The 17,568-nt window shown below is 32.3% G+C and overlaps 1 protein-coding gene across 1 annotated transcript; it reads right to left on the reverse strand.

Moving 5' to 3' along the window:
• Positions 1 to 136: 136 nt before the first annotated feature.
• Positions 137 to 16,897, reverse strand: LOC115886894 (myb-like protein X). Its single transcript, XM_030906219.1, has 5 exons — positions 16,864 to 16,897; positions 8,815 to 8,983; positions 7,583 to 7,996; positions 6,049 to 6,290; positions 137 to 194 (listed from the first exon to the last, which is right to left on the reverse strand). The coding sequence occupies exons 2-4, from the start codon at positions 8,934 to 8,936 to the stop codon at positions 6,092 to 6,094; spliced, it is 735 nt and encodes a 244-aa protein (XP_030762079.1). The 5' UTR covers positions 8,937 to 8,983; positions 16,864 to 16,897; the 3' UTR covers positions 137 to 194; positions 6,049 to 6,091.
• Between the last annotated feature and the right edge of the window lie 671 nt (positions 16,898 to 17,568).

A 17,568-nucleotide genomic window follows, 5' to 3' on the forward strand; every position in this document is an offset into this window, starting at 1 on the left:
TTCAGAAGATAAAACATGAACAAAAAAAGAGTAAGCAACATACCTTGATTTCTTCATCTGGAGGAGATCTTTGTCGAAATTGAGGTTGTCTTCGGTTTATTGAATTCGTCGAATTTTCGAAGTATTCTGGTTTTGCTTCGTAGCGATATCCTTGTTTGCTGTCGTTGTTATAGTCTCGTTCGTAGTCTCTGTTACTAAAAAATAATAAGAAGGTTAGTCTTGGGTCGAGATTTCCGTATGTAAGAAGAGTACAATGCGTTTATAATGTACTGAACAAAGAGAGAACAGTAAAAACGTGGCCAAACGTATGAAATAAACCGAGAAACTGTGCACATTGCCAAGAAACGTGGAAGGGGATATAGCAGATTCGTCGCAGTCGCCCGGTCGACCCAATCAGTACCATATCAGTACTTAAAATTCTAGGGAAGAGTGTATATACATCATGCGTTCAGCTTCACGATTTAATTAAGTCTCGTGATACTTTATTTGCTTTTTTTGCCACCAGCTTGTAAATTTTTAAGTGCAAGTTAGAAACTCTTGCACTTTTGGTAAAAATAAGTGGGAGTTGGTGTTCGACAGTGGTCGCGCTATTAGAACTGAACTCAAAAATCGATATCTCGAAATCCATTATTAGAAATAATTGATTGTAGTTTTTTTCAAAAACTTTCTAAATATTTCTGCTATATTTTCTTCGCAGACATGTGAAATCGTAATCTGACAGTATGTGAAAATCTTTATAAATAAAAAAGTTACAGGATTGCTGAAAATTTCAATGCACTAAAAGTAATTGGATGTGTTTTTTTTAAATTTTGAATGAAAAAAAAACAAGCCTATCGATTTTTTCTTATTTAAACATCTTGTAAAAGATCGGAACTTCAAAATAAAAAAAAGTTTCAATATCTAAAGTAGTTCTTAAGTTATCGCGTGTTTTGTGTTAAAAAGTTGAGTTTTTCAATTATCGCGATTAATGACGTTTTCTCGTTATAAAAAAATGGACACGCTAATGATATCCTTATAATTCCGTTTAAAATTCTCAGAAACATATGTAATGATTTTATCTAGTTATCTTTTCGAAAATAAAAGTCTTAAAAATAAGCGGTTTGTGATCGTGATTTTACTTTACTTGATAGAGAAAGGCGTACCGGAGAAATGTGGCAACGCCGCAACGGCACACCGTTATTATTTCTGTCACTCCGACTTAATAAGATCCCTATGCGATTTACTTCCACACATCTAAATACCGACCCAAAAGTAACAGTTGCCAGCACGGTATAAAGCAAATATATTGTTGTTATTAAAATTTCAAAGTATATTTGATACCAATTAAAGTTTTAGTTACGTAATCGAGGGCGCAAATTTTAAATTCATTGTTGCTAACCATGGACATATTCGGCGCCGGGCTCACTAACTGGAATTTAAAATTCCCCCTAGGGATTCAGGTGGCAGCTCTGCTGTAAAAAATATCAAGTTGCCACATTTATTTATTTATTTGCTGACGTCATTCGTTTTGACACTTTAGTTTTTGGTTTAATTACGAGTTTTTGATTGTGATACTTTAAGCTAAAAAATGTATACTAGCAGAGCTTGCAGTCGAACATTGTTCTTTTTAGAACCTCTTTTAGTGCGTAGTGTACAAGATAGCTTAATAGCCGTAAAAAACTCATCAACTCAACTTTATTAGAATATTTTGAACGGGAAAGTGCTAGCAATGGCCCTTTATGTTTCTTAAGTAGAAAGGTGAGTTTTGTTGATGTAAATAGTAACTGTTTATATATTTATAATTAATTTATTTTTTGTTTCCTAAAATATTTTGATTAAAAGAAAATATGTAAAGGTGGGTAGCGCTGTGACGCTCAAGCTTAATCACGTGACTAAAAGTTTATATGTGAACTATAGTTATTGTTATAGTCTATAAAATGAATAACTTTGAATTTTGACCGTTATTTTTTACCAACATGGCAAATATAAAATCCCTCTGTCAAAAAAGTTACTGATTTTCTTTAAATTGAGGGCCTGAACGAATCAGATAGGTCACTCTTTTTACTTTCGTGAAATAGAAAATGAAAATAATAAAACAAGTGACAGTTCTTCCCTCTTTTTCAAAAATCAACACGAGATTTCATAATTATTGTCAAAAGTAAAATGTCATCAGCTTTTGACATTTCTAAATATGACACGTATTGAAGGTTAATTGCCGCATTTTGCAGTTATTTTCCGTGAAAATAGTGCTTTTCTTAGTGTTTCTGGTGTTTTTCTTACGTTTTCCCCAATTTATGGACCTAACTAATTGTATTTTCTTGATTTTATAGCGTTTACAGTGTTCCCTTGGATTAAGTTTGTGGTGTTTGTGTACATTGTTTTTGAACTGTTGCTAACGTTACGTCGGCATGGCCGCAAGTTGCTAACCCAAGGATATATAGAAGAAGGATATTCAACTCCCTATAGCGGGCTATGTAGGAAAATATGCCGTATTTTGTCGAGGAAGACGATTACGTCACGACCAATGAGCGTCGAGTATTTGAAATTTTTGACTCATTTCACTGACAGACGTGATGAGATTATTATTGTAATTTATAGATCCAAACGTTTTTTGAAAAAATAATGTATTTTAAAGTTATTTCCTAGAGTTTGGTTTGGCCTTCTATATTTTGGTATTTGTCTACTAATAAATAATATCTTATTTTGTATTTCGATGTATGGAAATCCGCAAGTTTTGTATCTGAAGCCGCAAAGAAATTTCGCTCTATAATGAGAAAAATGTTATTGTATCTTTTTAGACGTGTAGAATTACAAAATTTCTTATTTCAGATGTTCTAAATGTGAGTGCATGTCAAAAATTTAAATATATACTTGATATATTATTTCAAGTTATATGCTTTGACATTTTTTGGAAGTAAACAAATATTGAAGAAAGTGTTGTGCCTTCACAGAATTTAAATTGGCATTAGGAATAGATTTCCTTGATTTAGTAATGATATTGCTCATAGAAATTGATAATGTGAAGAATAACAATACAGGAACATAGAATAACAAGAAAGAAATTCTAGCAGCAAGTTAGGTTATGAGATAAATTTTATTTATATAGTTTGTTTAAAGAGTTTAGTCTGAAAAAAAGTTAAAACAATTATTATTGTCCAGGTCATATTTGATAACTGTTGTTAATTGATAACATATTACAGGGACACAGTAAAAAGACAAAACATTTAGACCCTTTGAAAGAGAAATGTTTGCAATGGATATTAATAAATTCTAGCCAATTTGTACGATGTACAATGCAGGCAATATTTCTGCCTCCTAACGCACTATTCGCTTAAAAGAAGATGTGGGGTATTGTATTTATACCTAGGTAGTTAATGATACATGGAATATATTTCTATATTATTGCAATAACGATGTCTTTATGTTGTATTTTTTTAGAACAGATTTATTATTAGTTGGCTAGTGTGTTAGTAGGATAGCCATTGGTAGTTATAAAGTATGAAGTCGTCAGGTATTAATAATATGAATTGATCAAAGCTTATACATTTATTGTGAATTTAAGTAGTTAGAGTTTTGGTTGTTTAATAAACGAATTAATGTGCTTATTGTGTATCTAATTAAAAGAACAATGAAAAGTTGAATACCATAGGGGTACGTATGTTATACAAAGAATTTGCATCAACATTTTTTTGGTTATATACTTGTACTCATATTTGTTTCTTGAACTAAAGAATTATACAGTACCTACTACACAATATAATAATCTGCAGCTACATAGGTAGGTAGCTGTTGGTAATTAAATTTTTTATCTAATATAATATCTAACATCAGAAATATTGTTAATTATCAACTATAAACAACTAAGAACTAGAATTATCAACTATAAACACAATATAATATACTGTATCTTAAGCAATATGTAATTATTTAACAATTATTTTTTTTGGGAAATAAAAACTGGTACTAAATTCTTTTTGACTATTTAATTTCTAAGTCACAAATAATGGTGGACAAATAGCAAGAAAATTATACAAGTAAAACATAATTTTAACTTATTTCTCTAATGGAATTTTGGTATTGATCTACTTAGTAGGATATGCAGTTTATCATATTTTTGAATATTTATATTCAATATTGTTCAGGAACAGCCCAATTACTCTGAAAAAAAAATATATGGTCAAATTCTTTGAAAAGAAACTTTTAAAATCAGTAATGATAAAAAAATATATAATTGTTGTATAGCAGAACCAGGGGACACAGAATTAGGGGAATTAACAATAGATTATTAAAAACTGCCTTCTCTTAAAAAAGTAGTATTATATGCACTTAGAAAGACTATAAAGGATATAAGTACGCATAGAAAGAAAGTAAGTATCTATACTACTGATATATATATATATATATATATATATATATATATATATATATATATATATATATATATATATATATATATATATATATATATATATATATATATATATATATATATATATATATATATATATATAACTATATATGAATACGATACCTACAGTATACAATATTATTAGTATAAAAATAACAGCACAGTCGGCACACTTTAAAATAAAAAAGCAGCATAATATTCAGGTATGTATAAAAGTAAAATTTTCTCAAAAATATTAGAATATGAAATAAATTGCAACTAAATTTTAATTAATAAACATAAACAAATAAAATTGTCAGTGTTATTAAAACTTATGCAAATATATGTTACCTTAATACTTGTCTTTAATCCTACTCTTCTGACATGGCTTTTCAAACTTATCCCCAAATCTCAATTCTTGTTATTAAGAATAATATTTATGAACTTTTGTTTCCATATTAATTTCAATATATTTGAATAAAACTGGAAAAATAATCAATATTGACACTTGAAATATTAATTTCTTATGTCCTTAAATTATTTATATCGTGTTATACATAATATTTACATAAATATTCAATTTAAAAATAGATCAGCACTTGAACGAGTGAATATAAAATAGTATATCATCAATTTCTATGAGCAATATCATTACTAAATCAAGGAAATCTATTCCTAATGCCAATTTAAATTCTGTGAAGGCACAACACTTTCTTCAATATTTGTTTACTTCCAAACAATGTCAAAGCATGTAACTTGAAATAATATTTCAAGTATATATTTTAATTTTTGACATTAAGCACTCACATTTAGAACATCTGAAATAAGAAATTTTGTAATTCTACACGTCTAAAAAGATATAATAACATTTTTCTCACTACAGAGCGAAATTTCTTTGCGGCTTCAGATACAAAACTTGCGAATTTCCATACATCGAAATACAAAATAAGATATTATTTATTAGTAGACAAATACCAGAATATAGAAGGCCAAACCAAACCTCTAGGAAATAACTTTAAAATAAATTATTTATTCAAAAAACGTTTGGATTTTGGATCTATAAATTACAATAACAATCTCATCACATTTGTCAGTGAAATGAGTCAAAAACATAGGTTACCGTCAATTTATATGTTTTCAATTTAAAATACTCGACGCCCATTGGTCGTGACGAAATCGTCTTCCTCGACAAAATACGGCACGTTTTTTTTGGGCCAGTCGAATATCCTTATTCTATATATCCTTGTGCTAACCTAATAAAATTAACACTAGAAAAGCCCGCGGGAACTGTCAAATTCAAAGTTATTCGTTTCACAGACTATAATTATAATTCTCGCTATGCCTCAAAAGTCTTAAACTTTTGAAATGGCTATCAGTCTGTTCTACTGCGACCATTTATGATATATTGTTGCCCTCAATCTTTTGATCTCTAGATTACAGTTTCCAGTTTTAGTATGTTCAAAATGTCTAATAACTTGAAGACTGTACAATTTCGAGTTAATATAATTATTTTTTTCAAATGGAACGATAGTGGCTCATTAGCATGTTTGGAAAAAAAAATTAACGAATAATTTGTTACCATATACCACAATTTAGAGTCAAGAATGGTATAAGGGTATAGTAATATTTCGAAAAACACCCGGTATATGATCAAAACACTTTAATATTAGGTACTATCTTACCGTTGAAGGGATTTTGATTCGTAATATCTCGAATCGTTTGAATTTACTTTAGCTCGAATTTCTCTGCTTTCTTTGTTATCTCTATAAGATTTCCCGGAATCTTCCTTATCGAGGAACTTTGCCTGGTTTTCGGCACTGGGTATTCCTTGTATGGCTTTTGGTCCTCGAAAAATACCTCTTCCTCGTAGGAGAAGGTACGAGTTGGACGTTCTTTGTCAAAATCAGACGAGTTATTTCTAGATCTAATAAATAAAAAAATATATTAATATCTATATAACTATATAAAATAAAAATTGAAATTAGTGAGGGAATATATAAAAAACAGAAGGAAAAGAAAATAATCGTAAACTCGTAACCGTATACACCAATGTACACTGTTGTAGACATTCACACTCACACACAACAACCACACCTACAACAGTGTACTAGTAACTGCCTGCCAGCATCATCAGTACGGTAAAATCAGCAAGCGATGACAACGATCCCAAAAAATATAAACCAGGAAGCAAATGATGCACGAGGTACCGTCTGTAACCTAGTAGATGAAAAAAAGCAGATGAAAACAAAAGGAGCAAACGGGAGCCTAAGACCCCAATTTGCAGCCTAGAACTAAAGTCTGGGGTCTTAGGCTCCCGTTTGCTCCTTTTGTTTTCATCATCTGCTTTTTTTTTTCATCTACTAGGTTACAGACGGTACCTCGTGCATCATTTGCTTCCTGGTTTATATTTTTTGGGATCGTTGTCATCGCTTGCTGATTCCTTACCGTACTGATGATGCTGGAAGGCAGTTACACTAGTGCACAATGATGTAGGTGTGGTTGTGTGTGAGTGTGAATGTCTACAACAGTGTACATTTGTGTATACAATTACGAGTTTGTTGAGGGCTTGCCGATTAATTTTTTCCTTCTGTTTTTATACCTATATATAAATATTTTTTAAGTTTTTAAATTCTTGGTTTTAAGTCAGTAGTTGATAAAACGAAACTTATGTTTACATTTAGTTTAATGATTGACGTTTCGACCAATTTTAATTCGGTCTTCTTCAGAATCACAAACGTAGAACATAATTTTCGTTAACAAAACGTTTTAAAATTCAAATATAAATACATTTAGGGCTTTTATAATTTAGAATATAAATAAATCACAATCACGAGTATAAGTCATCGGCTTAAATTTTAACCCAAACCACTATGAATTATATTAATTTTTTATTTTGTTCTTGTTTTTTTATATTCTTCTGTTAAGTTTATGTCTACCAAAAATAATTAACACTAATTCACTTTAATATACCAAAACATTTTGCTTTTGCACTGGACGAGCATTTGACTATGTTAGCATCATCGGCAGATAGTTTAAACTGAAAGTTAGAAAACTAAAAGTTTTTTAGTAGAAACTTAGTTTTAATCATCAGCTGATGTTGCTAACATGGTTATCGAAATGCGCGTCCAATGCAAAAGTAAAATGTTTTTGGTGTATTGTAGTGAATAAATGTTTTATTTTGTAGAAATATCTAAATTAAATAATATAATATATTACCTAATATTTTCATCAAACCCATCATCTTCGAAATATTTCTCTTTCTCACTCTTCTTCCTATCTTCACTATATCTCCCGTTTCTTTCTCTCTCATTGTAATAGTACGTATCTTTCTTCTCCTCTTCTCCAAAATATCTCTCTGAAGAAATAATTGACTTTTCCAAGTACTTATTTCCATTCCTATTTAACAGTTCCTTTTCTAACGATTTCCGGAAATTTTCTTTGGCAATTTCCCGTTCATTTTCTCTATAATCGTCTTTGACTTCACGTTCCCTAACTGAAGATTTCTGTTTAAGTAAATACTTGTTATCACTAAACTTTGAAATTGGTTTCTCTAAATATTTTATTTTATTATTCGATTTTCTGTAGTCTTCGTCTAAAGATTTGGAGAATTTGAGCTCGTCATGGGTATACCTGCAAAAACCATTTATATTTTAGTATATTATTTCATTTTTATAGAAGTTTTTTGAGTTTTGAATAAGAGTATGCCCTTAGCAATTAGGCAAAGAAAATGAAGTCCTCCTACTCTGGGAGCCAGCCCACAAAGGGATAAAAGGTAATAAATAAGCAAACGATCTAGCTATAAAGGAGAGAACTCCACTAAGTGGATTAGAACTGTTCTGCTTCTCAAGTAGAAACCAACTTAAAGCAGAACTCAGGAGGTTCTTCAGTTCTTCCAGGTTGAGAGAAGATTCCATCCGTAACCGGGAATGGGAGTTTGGTCTGGTAATCGGGAAAAGTTCGTCAGAACTTACGACCAAAATCAAAGATTTTCCTTGACTTAAGTAAGAACAATCTTCGGATTGTCGAGGGGTTTTTAATAAGACACTGTCTCTAAAAAACACTAGAATACCTCATAACCGAGACGAAAACCATTCGGGCCATAAACTTTGGTACGACTGATATCGAAGATGGAGATCAACCTCTGTAAAAACCGTCTCAGATGCAGGCTTTTGTCAAAGCCCTAAGACTGTATAATAACTTATAACTCAAGGAAAAGAGGGACATAATAGATTAACTTCCTTCCTCCCATAAAATCTAGATACTAGATTAGATCTACTAGATCTAGATACAGTGTATATGCCATCAAAAATTGAAAAAAAAGAATAATGAAAAAAAGAAAAATTGACGGAAAAGGAAATGATATAATAATGAATTAAATTAATATGGAATACATGTATGGGTAAAAAAATAACGAAATTTGGTAAAACAAAAAAAGAAATTCGTTATACCTCGAGTAGCGTTGATCTATTTCTGGAGATTTTTCCCTGCTGATATTTTCTCTAGAACTTTCTCTGAAGCTTTCCTGATTCCTGAAAGGTCTTGGTAAAGTCATATGTTGAGTGTCCTGCATCAAATAAATTGATGAATCTGCAGGATCGCCGCTCCAGTCTTCATCTTCTGTAACAAAAGGATAAATTACTAATTAAACACTTCAGTTATAATAACATATTTAGATATGACTCTTTCAACAGTAAATTTTTATCAAAGCTGTTGTGTATGTTACAAAAAAGAAATAATATATAGTGTTTTCCATTTAAAAAGACAAGACTTGTTTATTATTTTAGTTTGGCATTCAATTTTGAACATCCTATAGAATTTAAGATTGCTACATTTATAATAAAGAAAGTACAGTCCAAATCTACTAAACACCTAATGGTAACAACAATAAATATACGAATTTCTTAAAATTATTGCCAACGTAACGCGGAAAATCCGAATAGCCAACCGTAGATGCCTGACGCATCACTGTTGCAGGACTTTATATACCGGTGGGTCTCAAATGTAGCTCACCCCTATAATCTTTTTTATTTTTCAGATAAAAACGAGATTTGGTACGTTAGTATACAACATAAATCAGGATTCATTGACGTATTCAATTATTTTCGACCACCTCCTGTTTCACCGAAAATGATTACATACTTTTAATTTTTAAATGGCACCCTCTGTATTTTTTTAGTCTATTCGATAGAAAATGATACTCTGAATAGAATGACATATCATATGTCAACTTTTGACATTTTCGCTTAAAACAAAATTCTTGATCATAAGCCCTCAGAAACTTCTTCGAGTGTCTTAGACCATTGCAAGATTTCCATTCCAGGTTGCGGATGGAATCTTCCAAGTTCTTGAGTTCCGCCTTGAGTTGGTTACCACTTGGAAAGCAGAACGGTTCTGGTCCAGTTAGTGGAGTGTTCGCTCCTTTCCTAGCTAGATTATTTGCTTTTTCATTGCCTTCTATCCCTTGGTGAGCAGGCACCCAGTGTATGAGGACTATTTCTTATCTGATAGTCAAGCAGCGTTAAAGGCGATCAACAGTATCAATCAATTCGAAATTGGTCAAAGAATGCATAGAGAAGCTGAATAAATTAGGCAAAGAAAACAAAGTCCTCCTATACTGGGTGCCTGCTCACCAAGGGATAGAAGGCAATGAAAAAGCAAATAATCTGGCTAGGAAAGGAGCGAACACTCCACTAACTGGACCAGAACCGTTCTGCTTTCCAAGTGGTAACCAACTCAAGGCGGAACTCAAGAACTTGGAAGATTCCATCCGCAACCTGGAATGGAAATCTTGCAATGGTCTCAAGACACTCGAAGAAGTTTCTGAGGGCTTATGATCAAGAGAAAATCACAGATCTTCCTGGGTCTGAGTAAGAAAAATCTTCGATTGTCACGGGGTTTTTAACAGGACACTGTCTCCTCAATGAACACCTCAGTAGATTGAAACTAAGAAGAAACGGCGAATGCAGATTCTGTGGGGAAGATGGGGGAAACACCAGTACACCTCATCACTGAGTGCCGAGACGACAACCATTCGTGCCATGAATTTTGGTACGACTAATATTGGAGATGGAGAACTACCCTCTATAAAACCGTCCCAGATACTGGCTTTTGTCAAAGCCCTGGGACTGTATGATGAGTTATGATTCAAGAAAGGGGGACACAATGGATCTGTAAGGTCGAAGTGATTAACCCCCCTCCCACTCATTCTAAATTCTAAAAAAAAATGTCAACTTTTGACATTTTCGCTTAAAACAAAATTCTGTTTTAAATTTAAGCATTTTTTTACGAATAATTTGATACCACACACTTGGTATTTCGAGTCAAATTGTCTTTATGAATAGCGTTTTGCAATTTCAAATAACCCATAGTGTCATTTTCTATCGAATAAAGTAACAAAATACCGAGGGTGCTATTCAAAAATCAAAAGTTGTCGTCATTTCCGATAAAACAGGAAACAATTGAATACATCAATCAATCCTAATTTATTTCATACACTAACCTACCAAAGCTTAGTTTTTTTTTCTGAAAAAATAAAAAAGTTATAGAGGTGAGCCACTTTTGAGACGCAGCTGGTATAGCCACCATCAAAATGCTAGCTAATTTGTAATAATTCTGAATTATTCAAATCTAAATTAGACAACGAAAATAATTAATCTCTTGTAATTAATAAGTAAAAGTCACTATTCGTAAGGAACCCAGATATTTATTTATCTCTTCGCCGTATCGGAGATAGTATTACACCTGAGCTATGGCCATAAGGTCATCATATTTATGAGCAAGATGGTTTCGGCGTTGTGTAATAAAATTCCTTGCCTTCGCCTGCTTTAAAACATACACATTCGGTTGGCTTGACAGGCCAGATGTCAAAAGTGATAGACGTACACGTTCACGGCTTTCTTAACGCATACATTCACAAAATGAAAGTACCTGCCAGTATGTATTCTCTTTCTAAAGATTAAAAACATTATTGATTGCACTCTTGGTGGAAAAAATTTTGTGATACAAAATATCATTTGATTACAAAAAATATAACAAATTAAGCAAGTACCTACTTTTATTTAAGCTTTCTATTACTTTTTGATCAGTTTATGGATTTGTTTGACAGTGTTCGGCCTTTTAACTGTAACTGATTTATTTTATGTCAGTATATAAAGTATATAAAAAAAGAGTGGTAAAAGTAAAAGGAAAACAAAATTTTCCAAAAATACCAATTCCGTCTCAAAAAAATATACTTCTTGTTTCTTGTTTTGAAATGATTCTTACAAATCAATCAGCATAAAAACCAATCGACTCTGTATCATCGAGTGTTATTGAACTTTACTTTCATAGTCGGTCATCTCCAAACAATTTTTTATATCATCCTTCAATTTCTTTTTCGAGCGTACCAAGTTCGATACTGTTATAATCCTCTTCAGAGAAATAAGTAAATATAGAAATATCGTTATTTGGGTATCCCCTTCCAACATTCTTCAACTTCATGCATAAGCCTACGGAGGGTGTTCTATCTTGGACCCATCAGTCCCAAACATGTTCAATGGGAGATAGATCGAGTCGTCTTGATGGCCATGGTAAACAGTTAAGGTGGTGCTGATTCATAAAGGCTATTGAAGCTCGAGCAACATTTGTTCTGGCATTGTCTTGCTGGAAAATGGGGTCTTGGATGGTATAAAAGTATGTGATCGCATGACTAACGTCTAGTGGAACGTAGACGTTAGTCATGCGATCACATGTCAACACAGGCACCCAACAATGTTGCCGTTTGTTGTCCCTTAATTTCATGACTTTCAATTGAAAGCTAAAGACGCTTATTTTTGCGGTTTATTTCAAAGCTGTATTGTTATTTGATTTATTTTGTTAGAAAGATTAGCGTCTAGCCGGACCGTACAAGTGTACATCCCGCAGTTCCGCATACGCAGAAACGATAATCAGTCGTGTATTTCGCGTGCAATCTAAACAAAAAAATGTACCCCAGAGATTAAGCAACGCAATCAAAACATGCTTAGGGCGTATTTCGATTACTGTTGCCGACAGCTGTAAAAGAAATTAAAAAAAAAATTAAAACTGCTGTAAAGAAATAAAAAAGATTCTATATTTGTGGAATTCGAACCTCGAACTCCTAGATCCCTAAGCGGTCGCCTCACCCACGGAGCCACATGCTGGTTTAGTAACCAGACTATAGCATTACCATAGAGAAATATAAAATAAAAGAGTTGTCATTTCCATAGTCAAAAGTAGGCAACACGTTTAACGAGGATCGATTGTAGCGCACCCTTGAGCCCTAACTGAACTAATTGAAATATGACAGACGTTATCGGTAAAATAGGTATCTGCATTGCCTACCACAAAAAAGGCGGGCTGTTTAAATGTGAATATAAAATTTTATGTATTTTTAAAAATATTACGAAATAAAACTGCAAAAAATATAATGAAAGTTTATTTTTTGGGCACGGAATATTTGAAAAGTATAAACTATTGTACACTTTTCAAATGCTTACAGTTAAATGCTAAATTAAATTTGATAATATAAAACATATATGCTGAATTAACTTCGGGGTAAACTCCTGATGAATTTCTCTGTACACTAATGCCAAAGTAATGCCAAATAATTTAGTACTAATACCAATAATGCAAATCTTGTACACCACCAAAATACACCAGCGGTTTACCCTTCGATTTACCTATAGTATTATAAAACGTATTTAACAACGCCACTAACAAAGCATATAAGATCGCAGGGTTTGCAATCTATGCTATTATAACAGATAAAGATTTAAATAAGACATCAAAAATTAATTCACCTTTAAGTTGAATTTATAAACTCAGCAGTCAGCAGTTGAAGTTCAGTTGAGGTAGCAAATGTTCAACACTATTAAATGAAGGCGCAAATTTATAGTCAGTTCGTTTTACGTTCACAGAGTTCAGAGATGGGCAATGTCTTTACATATCGAACTTGCTTTGCATGATACCCTTTCCTGGATCGTGTTCAAATCACCACATCGGCTGAACAAAATATTACATGATGATGGCAAAACACAGCACAAAATATAAAGTTCAAATCATAGAGAAATATAAGGTCTCTGGTTCCTCGGGAAATAAAACTTCGTCCATAATTTCTGTACGCACAAACACAAAACAAACAAAGTTTATGCTACACAAAATAATAACAAAATTCCAAAATTCAAAACAAAATTGTAAACAATTGCAAAATACAAATAATTTGTTGTCATGTCACTTGTCATTCTTGTAATGACACGTGACAGGTAGCAGGTGGCGACGCTTTGGAGCCCTAACTGAACTATGCAACATTATGGCCAAGTTAGACAACCTTTCAAACACTCTTTTATTTTAGTTACTTTATGAGCATTACTTTGTTCTGCCGTTCCACAAATATACGCATGCGGAACTGCGGGTTGTAAAGTGGCACGGTCCGGCTAGACACAAATCGTTCTAACAAAATAAACCAAATAACAATCTTTCAAATAAACCGTAAAAATAAACGTTTTTTTAGTAAGCTTAGCTTAGATGATGTATTAGATGTATTAGTTATTAGAAATAATAATAATTGCCTGGAATTTGATATCTATAGGAAAAATACCACTACACGCAGATATATTTTTAATGAATCATATCATAGTGTTGAACATAAAATGGCTAGTTTAAATTTCTTAGTTCATAGATTACTTAGTTTTCCACTTTCCAGCGAAAGATATGAAATAGAAAGAGATTACATTAGGAATGTAGCTAAGTGTAATGGATATTCTCCTTCACTAGTTGATAAAATAATTAGAAAACGTAGGTATAGGTTAACGATTTCTGAAAATTCGACTTTTCAAGTGGAGAAAGATACGTCAAAATATTTTTCAATACCGTTTGATAGAGAGTTATCCCGTGGTCTAAAAGGAATTTTTTAAGAATGTCAATTATGAACTTGTGTATAGTGCTAATAATAAATTACAACAATTATTAGGTAGTCCAAAGGATAAAACATCTCCACTGGAAAGGTAGGGTATTTATGAAATTTCTTGTAAAGATTGTAATCAGAAATATGTTGGGCAAACTAGAAGATCAATATTAACTAGATTTAAAGAACATTTAGCTCAGATAAGATATGGTAGACCGGATAAATCTTGGGTTGCCGAACATATTGTTGATAAAGAACATTTTATAGATCTTAATAATTTAAAATTGATTAAACAAGTCTCAAATTATAGACAATTAGACGCATATGAAAGCATCAGAATTAATAAATGTAAAGATAGTATGAACAGAGACAACGGTCCAATTCCTTCAAGTTCTTTGTTCCTACTGCTCTAGTGGTGGAAATTTAACTGTTACGCTCGGTGGGCTCTGACTCGGTTGGCTAGATCTTGCACCGCCCACTCGATGCCCACTGAGCGAGTATATAAACGCTCAACTTGTGGATTGTATTTTAGTTCATAATCATCTGCTGATGATGCTAACATGGTTAGCGAAACGCGCGTCCAGTGTAAAAGTAAAAGTGTTTTGGTGTATTGTGGTGATTTAGTGTTTTTATTTTGCTGTGTAACACCAAAGGTTCCAACCCTCAACTGTAAGCTTAGCTAACAATTGAAAATCATGAAATTAACGTTGTGAACAACAAACGGCAATACTGTAGGGTACCTGAGTAGATTAGTTGGACGCAGACGCTATTTGATCGCATGTGGCTGCACCACTTCATGGATGTTATTTTCTCTCTAATAAAATCAGTGGTGATCTGCTACCATGTGCAATATTATTCCAAAACATATCGCCGACGTGTGATGGACTGACGTTCTCTGTCAAACCGTTGATTGCGTCTTTCACCACTTCGTCTTCTTACCCTTGCCCTTGACTGTCCATCGTGCATCACCAAACAGAAGTGGGATTCACGAGAAGATCTCATGATTCCCATTCCTGAGTCCACTGAAGTCTCCTCTACATACTCAAGGCGGTTACACCGATGTTCAGTAACAAGAGGCGATACATCGTACATTTACCAATTAGTCATACATGTTCTTCAAACCAAATATAGGTGTTTTTTAAGTGTCTTAAAAGTGACTCACCCCTATACGTTTTTATTTTTTTAGATAAAAAAATGAGATTTGGTATGTTAGTATATGACATAAATTAGGATTGATTGACGTATTCAATTGTTTTTGGTCACTTCCTCTTTCACCGGAAATGCCTACAACTTTTGATTTTTAAATGGCACCCTCGGTATTTTTTTACTTTATTCGATAGAGATCATCAATTAATATCTTACGTTATTCGATAAAGATCATCATATAGTTTATTATAAAGAGATCATACAACATTCATCATAAAAAATCGTATTTTAAATTTCAATCTAGAGTGCCATGGCTATGTTAAAAACACTAATTTTTAATCAAGGAGCCTTGGAAAAATAGACTTGATAGTCTAATGTCTTTAGTGTCTTGTCCTGACCGGCTAAAACATACCCAAATCGTCTTTTTAATCATATCTCAATTTTTCCAACTGGAACGAGGGTGGCTCATTAGAGTATTTGGAAAAAGCATTTTTTACCAGTAATTTGATACCACACACTTGGCATTTGTGTATTTGTGTCAAATTTTCGTTATAAACCGCATGTTATAATTTAAAATAAAGCATATGCGCAAATATCAAAAGTCGACATATGATTTGATGATGATTTTCTATCGAATAAAGTAAAAAAATACCGAGGGTGCTATTTAAAAATCAGTTTAAAGTTGTAGTCATTTCCGTTGAAACAGGAAGTGGCAAAAAACAATTGAATACGTCAGTAAATCCTAATTTATGTCCTATATATACATACCAAATCTCGTTTTTTTAACTGAAAAAGTAAAAAAGTTATAGGGGTGAGCCACTTTTGAGACACACCCGGTATATATTTTGGAATCTCTCTCAGTTTTCTTATTTCTCTGGAAAATCCTCGTCGAAATAACTACTGTAAATCGGTACAAATAAAAGGATATCCCGTACATACGTATAGCTACTTAGCGATACTACAACCACAGCGTAAGAATTTCGTTTTTTGTCAGAATTTAAATCGCCTAGCTATAACGGTGTCTGGTATGGCTTTCTACATATTCAACGGCATCCATAATATACAAGAAAGAAAAGCTGATTTGAATTTTATTTTCAAATTACGTCATGTTTGTTGGGTATTTTTTCTCTCTAGGCATCGAAATATTTAGTGTTTTTTGAGATCGAAGTAATTACAGGAAACTGTTAAGTTTTAAATACCTACACTAGAGATCGTGTTTACCGTACGGGAATGGTGGCTTTATTGAAAATAAATCCAATTAGTGTACGTTATAAAATCCTAAAGGAAATAGTAAAATTAAATTAGATTTTTCGATTTTAAATGTATCCAGTTTAATCAGTTTTATTATTTAGCGTATTAACTATAGATTAATACTTTGAAGAACTACACATGTTTCTATGTTTCTAGTTTATTATTGTCTATATTATATGGGCAATTTAAAAATAAGAACCTCTATTCTTCCGCAAAAATAAAAATCTATAGGCACCAAGTCCGGCGGCCTCGACGGCCAACGGCTGGAATCTTGGTTGGGCTATTCAATTATTCTCGAAATTGGTTGCAAAAATTTGCTGATAACTTCAGCGTTCTGTTTGTGGTTCTGTGGTGGTGCCTCGCCTTGCTGGAAAAATATGCTTTCATCAATAAGGGGTCAAAGCCTACTAGTTAAAAGTTATAAAAATTCTGTATTTCAAAGGGGACTATAACAAAAATATGAAGTGTGCTATATTTTTTAGGTTTTTCATAAACCATGTTCGTAAAATATACAGGGAATTCCAAATAAAAAATCAATTTTTCTGTTGATAATTCTTAAATTACTAATTTTAAAAAAATTATACTTAAGCCTACTAAATATACTTAATTCTACGTAAAAATATACTTTGGAAATGTTTTCATAGAAATATAAAACTTTCCACAGCAAAAAATTACAGCAATTTGTTAAAAAATGCACATTTTTGAAAAATACCCCGTAACTCCAAAACGGAAACAGATATCGATGTGAAGTTTTTTTCATGTTTTTGATAAAAATTGAGCTCCAGACACCAACATTAGTTTTCGTCTATCTCTTATAGAAAAGGGTGTTTCCCCTTTAAATGCGTCCAGTTTGGCCCACCCTGTACAGTCATTCGATTCAGTTCAAATCTCAACGTGTAGTTGC

The sequence above is a fragment of the Sitophilus oryzae genome, unplaced genomic scaffold (genome assembly GCF_002938485.1).
Source record: "Sitophilus oryzae breed Bouriz unplaced genomic scaffold, Soryzae_2.0 scaffold_517_pilon_pilon, whole genome shotgun sequence".
Taxonomy (NCBI): domain Eukaryota; kingdom Metazoa; phylum Arthropoda; class Insecta; order Coleoptera; family Curculionidae; genus Sitophilus; species Sitophilus oryzae.

Coding starts and splice junctions, on each gene's coding strand:
- LOC115886894 (XM_030906219.1), bottom strand. CDS start 8,936: ATGCAGGACACTCAACATATGACTTTACCAAGACCTTTCAGGAATCAG. Junction 7,997..8,814: donor ATAGATCAACGCTACTCGAG/GTATAACGAATT, acceptor TGGTTTTTGCAG/GTATACCCATGACGAGCTCA. Junction 6,291..7,582: donor GGGTTTGATGAAAATATTAG/GTAATATATTAT, acceptor TTTATTTATTAG/ATCTAGAAATAACTCGTCTG.